This window comes from Solanum stenotomum, chromosome 6 (genome assembly GCF_019186545.1).
Source record: "Solanum stenotomum isolate F172 chromosome 6, ASM1918654v1, whole genome shotgun sequence".
NCBI lineage: Eukaryota > Viridiplantae > Streptophyta > Magnoliopsida > Solanales > Solanaceae > Solanum > Solanum stenotomum.
The window spans coordinates 19742718-19757970 of record NC_064287.1 but is presented as its reverse complement, the minus strand read 5'-3'; the positions used below and the strand labels follow the sequence as shown (position 1 = coordinate 19757970).

Below are 15253 nucleotides of genomic sequence, written 5' to 3'. Positions count from 1 at the left end.
ATAGAGAAGTAGTAGAAACCAAATTTAAGTGACTTAAATCAACAAGAAAAGAAAGATTTGATAAAATATGACAAGCAGAACAATGAATAAAACTGGCAGAAAAACTCAACAGAAGAAAACAAAAAACTGTGCAACTCTCTTATTTCAATAGAAACAGGATAAGTCTATTATATAAACTTTTTACAGAGATTTTCTTGCTAAGCACTAAACCCACAAACCCACTACTACTAGGACTTCTAGCAAACTCTGCTATCTAAACTGAAAACAAGTCTATTTCCTAATAACTAGGAGTTGAATAATTCAACTAAATAAAAGACCAACAAATGTGAAATAAATAGTTCTTAAATAAAATGAAACTTCCAACAATGCCTCCCTTAAACTGATAAGTCACAGGCATCAGTTTAATTGTCTTCACAAGCGACAACCTCCCTCAATGAACAAACTCCCAGTAGCTTTCTCATCTTCACAATTGCTGCAAACTGAGGGGCTTGGTTAAAATATCAGTAGCTTGGTCTTCACTTTTGCAGTAGACAACATCAATGATCTTATCCTTTGTGAGATCTCTAAGGAAATGAAATTTCACATCAATGTGTTTGCTCCTCCCGAGTAACACTAGAATTTTAGAAATCTTAATCGTTTAACCATTGTCACAGTAAATTAGAGTTGGCTTTTGTGGAAGAAGACATAGTTCAGACAGAATGTTCTTCAACCAGATAGCTTGAGTAGCACACACAGCTGCTGCCACAAATTCCGCTTTCGTAGTTGACAATGTAACCATTGGCTGCTTCTTGAAACCCCATGAAATAACACTTGAACATAACATGAAAACATAACCGGATGTGCTTTTCCTATCATCTTTATCTCCAGCATAATCACTATCTGTGAAGCCGATTAAATCTGATTCGCCTCCTTTCTTGTACAAAATGCCAAAATCAACAGTACCTTGCAAATTCTTTTAGCAGCCAGTAAGTGAGCTTCTCTTGGACTTTCCATGTACCTGCTTATAAGACTTACAGAGTACATTATATCAGGTCTAGTGGCTGTTAAATACATCGAACTTCCCACGATCTGCTTGTAGAAAGAGTTGTCAATCCTTTTTCCTATAGAATCATTTTCAAGCTTCAGCCATGTCTCTGTTGGTGTGGTGACAGAGTTGCAGTTTGTCATACCAAATCTCCATAAAATATCCTGGACATATTTCTTTTGTGAAATAAAAATTCCACCAGAATACTGCTTCACTTCAATTCCCATAAAGTAATGCATCAAGCCAAGATCCGACATTTTAAACTCAGTCATCATCAATTTCTTAAAAAGTTTAGGCAATACATAATCATTCCAAGTATAAATTAAATCATCTACATATAATCATACAATGACAAGCTTGTCATCTTCAACTTTAGTATAAAGTGTATGCTCGTAAGGGCATTTTCTAAAACCTGCCTTATTGAAATAAGCATCAATACGACTATACCAAGGTCGTGGAGCTTGTTTTAGCCCGTATAATTCTTTTTTCAATTTGCAAACTTTATTTTTGCTACCATACTTAATGTAACCAGGGGGTTGATCGACATATACCTGCTCTTGCAATTCTCCGTGTAGGAACGCCGATTTCACGTCCAATTGATAAATTGGCCATTTGTTTTGGGCTTCCATGCCACCACCAACCTAATGGTATCGAGTCTGACTATTGGAGCAAAGACCTCTTTGGACTCAAATGGTCCTTTTCCCTTTTGGTAGATTAGTAAGCTCCCAAGTGTTATTTTTTTCAATTGCTAAAGTTTTAGCATCCATTGCCTCCTTCCATTTTTTTTCTTGGGCCGTACTTTCAAAACTTATTGGGTCACAATTTGCAAACAGTGCAAAATGAGGAATTGTCTCATCATTGATATTAGCACAGGTACCTAACAATCTTGCATCCATATAGGTCTTTTTCGGACTCGAGGGACAGCTTGCTCTGTTTCAATAGGTTCTTCTGCAGGTGGAAAATCTTCAGCAGTTGGAGCAACATTTGCTGGAATTTCAGACCTTGGAGCTACTTCTTCAGATTAATCATCGCATAGAACTTGATTAGATAACTTTTCATCCCAGTTCCATGTATTGTCTTCATAAAAAACAACATCTCTACTAGCCACAATCATTTTTGTCAAAGGATTGAACAACTTGTATGCTTTCGACGCCTTGCTAACACAAAGAAAGAAACACTTAACACCTTTATTATCAAGCTTCTTTCTCTTTACATATGGGACATGTACATAGGAAATGCATCCAAAAACTCTAAAATGATCTATAGCTGGTCTCCTTCCACACGAAACCTACTCTGGTGTCATATGTCAAAGAGAAAAAGTAGGATTTATGTTCAAGATGTGGCCGCTCCAATTTACTACTTCCGGCCAAAATGTCTTTGGAACTCTTCCTCGAGTCAGCAAGCTTCGTACCATGTTGAGAATGGTTCTATTCTTTCTCTCCGATACACCATTTTGTTGAGGTGTATATGTTGTTGTGAGCTATTTTTGAATGCCACGAGACTCACAAAATTCTTCAAATGCCTTAGAGCACTATTCGTCTCCATGATCTGTTCGGAGACTTTTAATGGTCTTTCCAGTCTCATTCTTCATGAGAGCTTTGAAACTTTTAAATATATTAAAAGCCTCTGATTTTTCCTGCAAAAAATATATCTAAATCTTTTGGGAATAATCATCAATAAAGGTAATAAAATACCTTTTCCCTCCATTAGAAATTGGGTTTATTGGCCCACAAATGTCTGAGTGAACCAACTCTAACACCCTATTTGCTCTCCATGACTTGCATTTCACAAACTGAGATCGGTGTTGTTTGCCAATAACACATTCTTCACTGACCTAGGAAGGGACGATAATTTCTAGAAGCCCTGTCACCATTCTCTTCCTTTGAAGGATCTTTAAGCCACCAAAGTTCAAGTGACCATATCGAAAATGCCACAACCATGAAGGATTTTTCACTTCTGCCATAGAGCAAACATTTTCAATTTTCATAGGAAACAACCTGTTTCGACTCATTTTGACAATATCAATAACTCCTTTGGAAAGATCAGAAAATTCGAATCTATCATTCTTTAAGGTGATGACATATCCTTTTTCAACTAGTTGACCAACACTCAATATTAGTGAAAAATTACAAGATAACAAAATTACAAGATTACAATTGAAAATAAAAATGAAGAAACAAATCTCTTCATGTTGAGGTGCGGATATCTCGCTCTCTTTAAGGAGATTCAAGCCGACTGCAACAAATGTTTTTCACCGGTCCAGCAGTAGTCTTTCTTGACTTGTCCCCTCCAGGATACAACAGCTTCATACAAAGTATAACTCAACAACTCTGGACAAGAGTTGAGTCCAAAACTCCACAAAAGAAACACCTCCCTTCAACTAATAAGAACTCTCTTTTTTTGACAAACTTTATGCACTCTATAATTTCTTGTGTATCTAAACCAAATGAAGACCACCACTATTTATAGTAGAAGAAGTCTTTGTAGGAATAAATAGGAAGATAATGCGGTGGTAAATAATGAATATAAATGGCCTAGGAGTTACATAGGTTACAAGGTATAATGGAGGAATTAAGAGTGACAATCAAGTGAGCATCAATGCCATCAACGACATTTTGCCTTTGTTGCAAAATTGAAGTACAAATGACACTAACTCCAATTTAGAGTAATGCAGCAATTATGATTGTCATTACATCCAACATTTTGTAACATATGAGAAGTGAGAAGTCAACCAACGGCCAGAAAACCAATGTATGTGTGACCATGCAAAATATTGCAAAATTTAATATTTTTTTAGAATATTAAAATGCCACACTAACAATCCCCCACTCATTTTAATATTAGATAAGAGAGTTCATCAACTGAAGGAAGATTACTATGCATAATGAAAGTGTGTTCTGCATTGAACCTCCACTTAGTGAAACAATAACTTTTACTCCAGAGTCGTAGTGGTCTCAGACTTGAACTATGACTGCTTAAGAGAAATAAAATATCACTGCTCACACATAATAATCAAGGTGTTGACATGAGCTTTATAAGCCAGCACGTTACGGCCTTGTGTTATCTCGGTTTCATGAGTGCTTTTGAGAATAAGCCCAATTCTCATAGGAAGCGACCTACTTCCATACTCACATAGGTGAAATCTGTTGAGAGCGCTCATGTAAGTTAACACTCCATCCATACGGGCTATAGATTTTCATTAAGAGTTTTGTAAAGTCAACCTTCACAACTCACTATAGGAAACAATGCACTCACATCATAGGGAGGGATTAAAAAGATAGTGCATTTTTCACAACAAGTCATCATATGATTAGTTTTTCCCTTTGAACCTGGTTATAGGATCTCTAGTCCCAGATTGGGTTTCCTCATATATGACTCAAGGATTTATAGGCTTCAATCTCATCCCCCTCGATGTGCTCCAGACCTTTTCTCTCGTTAAGGCCTTAGTAAGAGGATCTGCAAGATTATCACAAGATTTGACATAATCAACATTAGTGGTACCACTTGTCCAATATGCTCTTACATTGCTTTGTTTCTTCCTTGTAGGTCTGGATTTACCGTTGTAATAACAGTTTTGAACTCTACCAATTGCAGCAGTGTTCTCACAATGAATTAAAATAGGAGGAATTAGTTTTTCAAAATAAGGTATTTCAAATAATAAATCTCTTAACCAATTCGCTTCCTCACTAGCTGAAGCTAAGGCAGTTAGTTCAGCCTCCATGGTAGAGTTAGCAATTATAGTTTGCTTTTTTTGATCTCCAACAAATAGCACCACCACCTAAAGTAAAGACATAACCAGTGGTAGAACAGGAATGACCTGATAAAGTGTTCCAATCTGCATCACAAAAGCCTTCAAGTACAGTAGGATATTTTTGATAGAACAAACCACAATTTTTTGTTCCAATTAAATATCTCATAACTCTTGTTATAGTATGTCAATGTCCATTACCTGGCTTGCTTGTAAACCTGCCAAGTACTCCTATTGCATATACAATATCAGGCCTAGTGCAATCAGTCACATATCTCAAACTTCCGATTATGCTAGCATATTCCCTTTGATTTATTACATCATTTTCACTTTCAACGGGAAATAAGTGAACACTTGAATCAAAAGGAGTAGCAACATGCTTGCAATCAAGAAAGTTGTATTTTTTAAAAAATTTCTCAACATAATTTGACTGGTCAAGGAAAATTCCATCACATGTTCTTGTTATTTTTATTCTAAAAATAAAATTTGTCTCACTAAGATCTTTCATATCAAAATGGCTTCTAAGAATATTTTTAGCTTCATCAATAACATTCATGTTAGAGCCAAAGATCAATAAATCATCAACATATAGGCAAATAATCACATGTGAATTATTCCAAGACTTATGATATATGCACTTATCACACTCATTTGTTATAAAATCATTTTCAATCATGCAGGAATCAAACTTTTCATGTCATTACTTTAGTGCTTGTTTCAAGTCATATAGGGATTTAGTAAGCTTACATACTTTGCTTTCTTAGTCTGCTTCAACAAAATACTCGGGTTGATTCATATAAATTTCCTCATTTAGGTCTCCATTTAGAAAAAATAGTTTTACATCCATTTGATGAATTTGCAAATCAAAAATTGCAGTCATAGCAATTAAAAGTCTTATGGATGTAATTCTTGTTACCGGTGAAAAAGTATCAAAATATTCTAGGCCTTCTAGTTGTTTAAAACCTTTTGCAACTAGTCTAGCCTTATATTTATAAATAGATCCCCATTTGCAACCAATAGTTTTACAGCCCGGTGGTAAATCAACTAACTTCCAAGTTTTATTAGAAATCAGTGATTCCATTTCATCATTTACAGCCTCTTTCCAAAAAATGGAGTCATGTGAAGATAAAGCTTCTTTTAAAGTGAGAGGGTTATCTCCAACATTAAACACATAAAAATCAGGACCAAAATCTTTTTCTACTCTAGCTCTTTTACTTCTTCTTAACTCAAAATCATCAATTTCTTTATTTTTCAAAGTAGAAGTAGAAGAACTAGGTAGTGACAAAATATTTTGTTCAATCCTTTGACCCCCACTATTTTTAGAATCAAAAGGAAATTTATTTTCATGAAAAATAGCATCACTCGATTCTATCACAATACTATCTTCAAGATTAAAAAATCTATAGGTTGTACTATTTGAAGCATAACAAAGAAAAGCACAAGTAGTAACTTTCTTACCCAACTTTGTAATTTTGGGATCCATTAGCCTCACAAACGCTAGACAACCCCAAACTCTTAGATATCTCAAACTTGACTTGTAACCTTTTCACAATTCAAAAGGTGTCAGTTTAAACTTTTTATGAGGCACACGATTCAACACGTAACAAGCAGTCAAAATAGCTTCACCCCAAAAATATAAAGGTGCATGTGACTCAATAAGCATGGCATTAGTCAATTCAACCAAAGTTCTATTTTTCCTTTCCGCTACACCATTAGATGAAGGAGAATATGGACGAGTAGTTTCATGAATTATTCGCAATGATTTAACAAAAGAATTAAAATCTTTTGACTCACATTCACCGCGCCTCTCACTTCTAATTCTTTTTATTTTTCTACCAAATTGATTTTCAACCTCATGGAGATAAGTTTTGAAATTTTCAAAAGCATCACTTTTATTCTTCATCAAGTAAACATATGTAAACTTAGAAAAATCATCAATGAAAGTGATAAAATATCTATTATCTCCACGAGTTAAAATTCTACCAAGTTCACAAATATCAGTATGAACTAATTCTAACAAATCACTTTTTCTTTCAACTTGAAAATGAGGCCTTTTAGTGATTTTGGCTTTACTACAATCCTCACACTTTTCAAAATTCTTTTTAACCATTGGGATTAATCCTAAACTACTCATGATTCCAACATAACGATCATTAATATGACACAAATGAGCATGCCAAAAATTGGTAGAAGAAAGCATATAAACAGAAGTAGAGACTTTATTCATTTCTACATTCACTTTGAACATCTCATCCCAAGCATACCCTTTTCCCACAAAAATACCCTTCTTCACAATTTCATATTGATCAAATTCAATAATTTGTTTAAAGCCTGCTTTATTAAGAAGAAAACTAGACATCAAATGTTTCCTCATAAAAGGAGTATAAAGCACATCTTTCAAAGTTAATACCCTTCAAGAAGTAAACACAATTCGATATCTTCCATTCCAAGCACTTGAGTTGTGTGAGAATCACCAAGCATGATGGTTTTAGGCTCCTCAAAATGAGTAAATTTTTTAAACCAGTCTTTGTCATAATAGAGGTGACGGTTTGCACCAGAATCAGCCCACCATCCATCAAAACTCTCAACCTTGTTTATGTCGGTAATCACCGCCACAAAAGGTTCTTCGGTAATGTTTGCCTGAGGGTTAGGACCCCGTTTCCAGAATCTGCCAAATCGAGTAATATGCCCACTCTTGCCACAAACAAAGCATAGTCTATTATGTTAAACTTGTTGATTTTGTGCTTGGTTATTTTCACCATTATTTTTCTTGGGAGGTCTACCATTATTTTTCTTGAATTTTTTCTTCTTAGGCTTCAAAGAAATTTTTTTGTGAGATTTGGGAGTAGCATTATTTGAAGTAATTAAATTTACCTTCGTTGTGATGTTGCTCTCCTCTTCGGTATCATACTTACTTTGCAATGCTTTCCGAATTTTCTTTGCACTAGAGTAAGTTCTATCATAATAATCATAAAAATTATCAGATAGACAATTAAGAATATAATACCGACACTTATAGGAATCACCATCGTACTTTTTCACTTCCTATAGATAAGAAATAGTTTCATCATCATTCATAGAGGTGATGTCTTCTTTATTAGGATTCTTCTCAGTTAACACATAAGAAACATTGAGAAGACTTAAGTAGGAAAGTGCTTTACCCTTCCATCTTTTGAAATGCCTACCATTGAACCGAAATGGCTTGTTAAGGCCTCCTATCTTGACATCCGTGGTTTTTTCAATTGTAGCCATGGTGAATCTCCTTAAAATTGTTAGTGAAAAATTACAAAATAACAGAATTACAAGATTACAATTGAAAATAAAAATGAAAAAATAAATATCTTCAGGATGAGGCGCGAATATCTCTCTCTTTAAGGAGATTCAAGTCCACTGCAACAAATGTTTTTCACCGGTCCAGCAGTAGTCCTTCTTCACTTGTCCCTCCAGGACACAACAACCTTCACACAAAGTATAACTCAACAACTCTGGACAAGAGTTGAGTCCAAAGCTCCACAAAATAAACACCTCCCTACAACTAATACGAACTCTCTTTTTTGACAAACTGTATGCACTCTATAATTTCTTGTGTATCTAAACCAAATGAAGACCACCACTATTTATAGTAGAAGAAGTCTTCGTAGGAATAAATAGGAAGATAATGCGGTGGTAAATAATGAAGATAAATGTCCTAGGAGTTACATAGATTACAAGGTATAATGGAGGAATTAGGAGTGACAATCAAGTGGGCACCAATGCCATCAATGGCATTTTGCCTTTGTTGCAAAACTGAAGTGCATATGTCACTAACTCCAATTTATCGTAATACAGAAGAGTAATCCAGCAATTATGATTGTCATTACATCCAACATTTTGTAACATATGAGAAGTGAGAAGTCAACCAACGGCCAAAAAACCAATGTCTGTGTGACCATGCAAAATATTGAAAAATTTAATATTTTTTTTTAGAATATTAAAATGCCACACTAACACTCAATAAATTGCTCTTCAAAGAAGGAACATAGAGCACATTAGATATGGTTTCCACACACCCATTTTTTATTTTAAAATTGATATCAACCTTTCCCATCACATTTACTGTTGAGATATCACCAAAACTAACTGTTGACCGGAAGTTTTCATTTAAATCAGTGAAAGAATACTTACTTCCAGTCATGTGGTTACTGCGACCGGTATCCACATACCAAATAATTTGCTCCGCGGGCTCATTTTTCGCATGAACTGCCATTAATAAGGTTTCTCCTTCCATGTTCTCAGCAAAATTTGACTTTTCTTCTTTCTCATTAGGCAGCCTAGTATAACATTCAGATTGATAATGACCAAGTTTATGACAACAATAACATTCTACCTTGGATTTGTCAAAAAATCTCTTCCTCTGCCTTTGTTGTAGTCATCATTCACTCTAAATTTCCTGCTGCCATCTTTGTTTTCTCGGTCTCCTCTCCCTCTTCCTCTACTACCTCTACCGCCACCCCTTCCTGTAGAATTGGAAGAAATAAAAGTAGAAGTTTTCAGGGCCTGCTTCTCAAAAGTTGAACTTCGGGTCATCTTCTGCTCATGCACCAACAAAGATATTTGCAATTCATCAAGAGACAAAGCATCTATGTCTTTTGACTCTTCAATAGAACAAACAACGTAATCATATTTCGGTGTCAAGGAACATAGTATCCCTTCAACGATTGTGACATCATTCATCTTCTCGCCATGAAATTGCATCTTGTTGCTTATCTCCATGGTTCTAGCACAATAGCTAGTGACAGATTCACCTTCACAAAGTTTTGAAGTCCCTTCTCAAGGCTTGAAGTTGTGCTCGCTTCACTTTTGTAGTGCCTTGATACTTCTTTTTCATTGAGTCCCATATATCCTTGGAAGTTTCTTTGCAAAGAATAGTTTCCAAGATAGGACGCTCAATAGCCTGAAAGAGATAATTTTTTGCTTTCAAATCAGAGATAATCTTTTGCTTTCAAATCTTTCATTTTTCTTGCTTCGAACTCCGCCTTTTGAGCATTTGTTAAAACTTCGCCTTCCGCTGGAACACCAATGCCGTCTTCCACAATTGGCCAATACTCCTTTGACCTTAGAATGTTTTTCATATACTACAATGGTCATAATGACCATCAAAATGAGGAATGGCTGCTTGCACAAAGTTGTTCTCTGAAGCCATGGAAAGAATAAAAATTTTGGGTGAAATCTACCTCACTGGTTTTTTTTTGTTTGTTTGTTTTTAACCTTGAGCTGATACCGCTGATAAAATATGACAAGCAGAACAATGAATAAAGCAGGCAGAAAAACTCAACAGAAGAAAACAAAAAACTGCGTAACTCTCTTATTTCAATAGAGATAGGATAAGTCTATTATATAGACTTTTTACAGAGATCTTATTGCTAAGCACTAAACCCACAAACCCACTACTACTAGGACTCCTAGCAAACTCGGCTATCTAAACTGAAAACACGTCTACTTCCTAATAACTAGGAGTTGAACAATTCAACTTAATAAAAGACCAACAAATGTGAAATAAATAGTTCCTAAATAAAATGAAACTTCCAACAAGATTAATGTTCTACCTTTGTGTCATTTCGAACAAATGGAATACCATGGCCTGGATATACAGTTGAGGAACAAAACCAACATTTTTCCAATCTCATTGTGTCATCCTATTATATTTCCCTAATTCACTATGTACCATAACAACGAAGTATTAAATAAAAAACAAAGCACTAACAAGGATAAAGTGATTCAGGAAGCAACACTAGAGTTACACACCAAAGATAAACTTTTTATAGATACTGAAGGAGGAATGCTTATCCTTTCTTGCAACAAAACACACAAGTAAAATGAAAACTTAGAAGGTAGGAACAGTACATATTTCTACTTACAAACAACACACTAATATAAGAAATATGACAACTATTGCATATCCCCAATAGAATATTTCATCTTGTATATACATAGACATCTTCATGCTCTCAATGCACTTTTGGAAGATCGTTGTCATATCATTTAATCTTGTATTTGTTCTCTAGAGGCCATTGGTTTCTTGGAATTTGAACACTCTTTCATTAGTTAAGGATTCAAGTTTGGTTAATGTCTTGTTATCTCAGTGAAATTCAATCTCCGCTTTTGTTATTTTTCTTATTGAAATAATGAGTGATCGAACATAATTCAGAAGTTGAATAGTTGTTGAAGCTGCATCATAATTAAAGTGTGAACTCCAAATCATGACTAATGAGCCCTTATTTCCCCTGTTAGAACAGCTGCTAATCGACAACCTACTAAAGTTGAGGAATTTCTTTCTGACTTAGCGTGCTCTTGAATTTCAATTCCAATGTTGTGTATATTTTTTAATTCCCTGAAATGAAGATTTAACCTCGGTTCTCTGAGTACACCGAGTGTCGAATAATTGAATTATGATGTAATTTGTTTTGCGAAAGTAGATGATCTGAATGAATGGATACATCAGAGGTTTAATTCTAAGGTTTTTCTTGTGCCACTAGTTGTATAACTAATTAACTCTAGTGCCCTCTTTCCATCTTAATAGTACTATTCAAATAGTTTTTTATATTTGTCACTTGAAGTAACTTCCTTTTTCCTGCCCCCAAATATTTCCAAGTAGAAATCTAAAGTATCAGTGTAGTCTTTTATATATCAAGTAAATATTTTGCTTAATAAGCTAGTAATCTCTCTTCTTTTGCAATCTTTTGCTCCCAGGAACAAAAAACTAGTGATGGCAACAAAGCTGAACCCAATGATGGTGGATCGAATCTAGGAAGGTAATAAGCTCTCAATGAAATAGTTCAAGTGTGTGAAAGTAATTTCAAACATAACTTGATGCGTATGCTCGTGATGGAGGTAACAAAAGAGGAAGGTCTACATTATAATCCATGGGTTCACGTGAACCTAAAAAATTTTGCCTAGAGACTTTGTATTTATAATAGTAATTTCTAGAAAATAGTTAATTGTGGATGAAAATATTGATATTATTACATATATATAAATTTGAAGTCATTGTAATAATATATAAACTTTAGATTTTGAATCCCCTTGTGGTTCTAATTTCTTCTTTCATTATGTTTAAAAGCTAATATGCAGCCTTATTTTCTCATGACAGCTTGCTTCTATGTTGTTTTAGAAGATTTTCAGGAATACTTTTTCGGATATGCTCATGCATCCATATTTAATAGAAACAAATGTTGGGTTCGAAAGTAATTCGGGAGTCATGTGGAAGCTTACAAGTGCAAATAAAGACAGTGATAAATTAGATTGACAAACAATATACTAAAAACATAATATTATTATATGAAAACTAATATAAAATAAAGAGAATAAATCTACCCATAAACAAAACTTTTTAAACATCTACATTGTGGACACTATTGTGTTATGTTATGAGAATAAGGATTTTCAATTTATAGATCTCCAAATTTTTTCTCTCCAAGGAAGGAATAACACAACAACAACAACAACAACATACCCAGTGAAATCCCACTAGGTGGGGTCTGGGGAGGGTGGAGTGTACGCAGACCCTGCCACTACCTCGTAGAAGTAGAGAGGCTATTTCCGAGAGACCCTCAGCTCAAGTACATCAAAACCAAGTAAAAGGCTAGGGAAACATTGTGTAAAACATCACATCCAATAAGAAAGCTAGTTAATCAACAGAGGACAGCAACATCAACAAATCAATGAGAGTGAACGCACTAAAAGCCAGAAGACTAAATGTAACACAAACAAGAACTGCAAGGGAAAGGCACGGACTACTACAAACGCTAACAACCCATACTCTCGCAAGGGAGGACAACACTCTAACCCTACTAACCTACAACCTTAATACGTGACCTCCACACTTTCCTATCTAGAGTCATGTCTTCGGTGATGCGAAGCTGAGCCAAGTCCTGTCTAATCACCTCTCCCCAATACTTCTTAGGCCTACCTCTACCCCTCCGCGTACCCTCTACAACCAGCCCCTCACACCTCCTCATTGGTGCTTCTACACACCGTCTCCTCACATGTCCAAACCATCTCAGTCTCGCTTCTCTCATCTTGTCCACCACAGAGGCCACTCCCACCTTCTCCCGGATAACTTCATTCCTAATCATATCACTCCTAGTGTGCCCACACATCCATCTCAACATCCTCATCTCCGCAACATGCATTTTCTGGACATGCGATTTCTTGACTGGCCAACACTCCGCTCCATACAACAAGGCCGGTCCAACTACCACTCTGTAAAACTTACCTTTAAGTCTAGGTGGAATTTTCTTATCACACAAGACTCCAGAGGCAAGCCTCCATTTCATCCAAGCAACCCCAATGCGATGTGTGACATCATCATCGATGTCGCCACTACTTTGGATTATCGACCCAAGATACTTAAAACTTTCTTTCTTAGAAATGATCTGTGTGGCAAGTCTCACATCCCCATCTGCCTCATCCAACGCATTACTGAATTTGCACCCCAAATATTCTGTTTTGGTCCTACTCAACCTGAACCCTTTGGACTCCAGCGTTTGTCTCCACACCTCCAACCTCGCATCGACTCTATCCCGCGTCTCATCAATCAGTACTATGTCATACGCAAATAACATACACCATGGGACCCTCTCCTGAATAGACCGCGTCAACTCGTCCATCACCAAAGCAAATAGAAAAGGGCTAAGGACTGATCCTTGGTGCAGCCCCATCTTAACCGGGAAATGTTCTGAATCACCTCCAACCGTTCTAACCCGAGTCTTGGCTCCATCATACATGTCCTTTATTGCCCTAATATAAATCATCGGGACACCTTTAGCCTCCAAGCACCTCCAGAGGACATTCCTCGGTACTTTGTCATAGGCCTTTTCAAGGTCAATGAACACCATATGTAGGTCTCTCTTCCTTTCTCTATATTTTTCTACCAGTCTTCGCATAAGATGAATGGCTTCGGTAGTCGACCGTCCCGGCATGAATCCTAACTGATTCTCAGAAATGGACACCCCTCTTCTCACCCTCATCTCCACCACTCTCTCCCAAATCTTCATAGTATGGCTTAGCAATTTGATACCCCTGTAGTTGTTACAGTTCTGGATATCGCCCTTGTTTTTATATAACGGAACCATTGTACTCCACCTCCATTCATCAGGCATCTTTGCTGTCTTAAAAATAACATTAAACAGCCCAGTCAACCACTCTAAACCTGCCTTGTCCGTGCTCTTCCAAAAATCCACCGGGATCTCATCGGGTCCGGTCGCTCTTCCCCTACTCATCCTACTAATAGCACGTATAACCTCCTCGATCCTAAAACACCTGCAGTACCCAAAGTCCCGAAGTCCTTCAGAGTGCGCCAAATCACCCAACACAATGTCTCCGCCCCCTTCTTCATTTAAAAGTTTGTGGAAGTATCTTCGCCATCTTTGCTTGATGGAGGTCTCACCAATACTTTACCTTCCTCATCCTTGATACACTTCACTCGGTCCAAGTCGCGAGCTTTCCTCTCTCTTGCTTTTGCGAGCCTATACAATTTCTTCTCCCCACCTTTGTCCCCCAGCTCGCCATACAAGCGTTCAAAAGCTGCCGTCTTAGCCTTCGTAATTGCTGCCTTAGCTTCTGTCTTTGACGTCTTATAGGCTTTCTTAAGCGTCCGCCTCTCTTCCTCATCTACGCACTCCACCAACTTTACGTATGCAGCCTTCTTCGCTTTCACTTTGCCTTGGACTTCCCCATTCCACCACCAATCTCCTTTATGCCCTCCAAATTTACCCCTTGATACCCCCAAAACCTTAGAAGCAACTTCTCTAATGCAACTAGCTGCTTTATTCCACATGGTGTCTGCATCCCCGCTACCACTCCAAGCCCCCATCCCACTCAACTTCTCACCCATCTCCTGAGAAAGGTCAGGGGTCAAACCCCCCCCACTTAATCCTCGATCGGTCAGAAACCACCTTTTTCCTCCTATCCCTCTTAATTACCAGGTCCATCACCAAAAGCTTATGTTGGGTAGTAAGATTTTCTCTTGGGATAACCTTGCAGTCCTTAACGAGGCCTCTATCACCCTTCCTAAGGAGTAGATAGTCTATCTGGGTCTTAGCTACCGAGCTACGAAAGGTAACCAAATGGTTCTCCTTCTTCGGGAAGCATGAGTTAGCAATCACCAACTCAAAGGCCTTAGCAAAATCCAGAAGCGAAGTTCCACCCCCATTTCTCTCCCCAAAACCAAAGCCTCCATGAACATCATCAAAGCCATTTGAAGTTGCCCCGACATGTCCATTAAAATCTCCACCAATGACAATCTTCTCAGTGCTTGGTATACCTCTAACTACCTCATCCAAAACCTCATAAAAGAGCTTTTTGGCCTCCTCACCCAAGCCCACTTGAGGTGCATAAGCACTAATAACACTCAAAGTACCTCCTCCAACGACTAGCTTAATCAACATCAACCTATCATTGATCCTCCTAACCTCTACCACTTGCTCCCTCAAATCCCCGTC

General features: G+C 36.9%; 1 protein-coding gene across 1 annotated transcript; it reads right to left on the bottom strand.

Moving 5' to 3' along the window:
- Positions 1–637: 637 nt before the first annotated feature.
- Positions 638–1636, bottom strand: LOC125868537 (uncharacterized mitochondrial protein AtMg00810-like). Its single transcript, XM_049549162.1, has 3 exons — positions 1576–1636; positions 1015–1355; positions 638–913 (listed from the first exon to the last, which is right to left on the bottom strand). The coding sequence occupies exons 1-3, from the start codon at positions 1634–1636 to the stop codon at positions 638–640; spliced, it is 678 nt and encodes a 225-aa protein (XP_049405119.1).
- Between the last annotated feature and the right edge of the window lie 13617 nt (positions 1637–15253).

Coding starts and splice junctions, on each gene's coding strand:
- LOC125868537 (XM_049549162.1), bottom strand. CDS start 1,636: ATGGCCAATTTATCAATTGGACGTGAAATCGGCGTTCCTACACGGAGA. Junction 1,356..1,575: donor ACGGAGAATTGCAAGAGCAG/GTATATGTCGAT, acceptor GATTATATGTAG/ATGATTTAATTTATACTTGG. Junction 914..1,014: donor GACCTGATATAATGTACTCT/GTAAGTCTTATA, acceptor ATTTTGTACAAG/AAAGGAGGCGAATCAGATTT.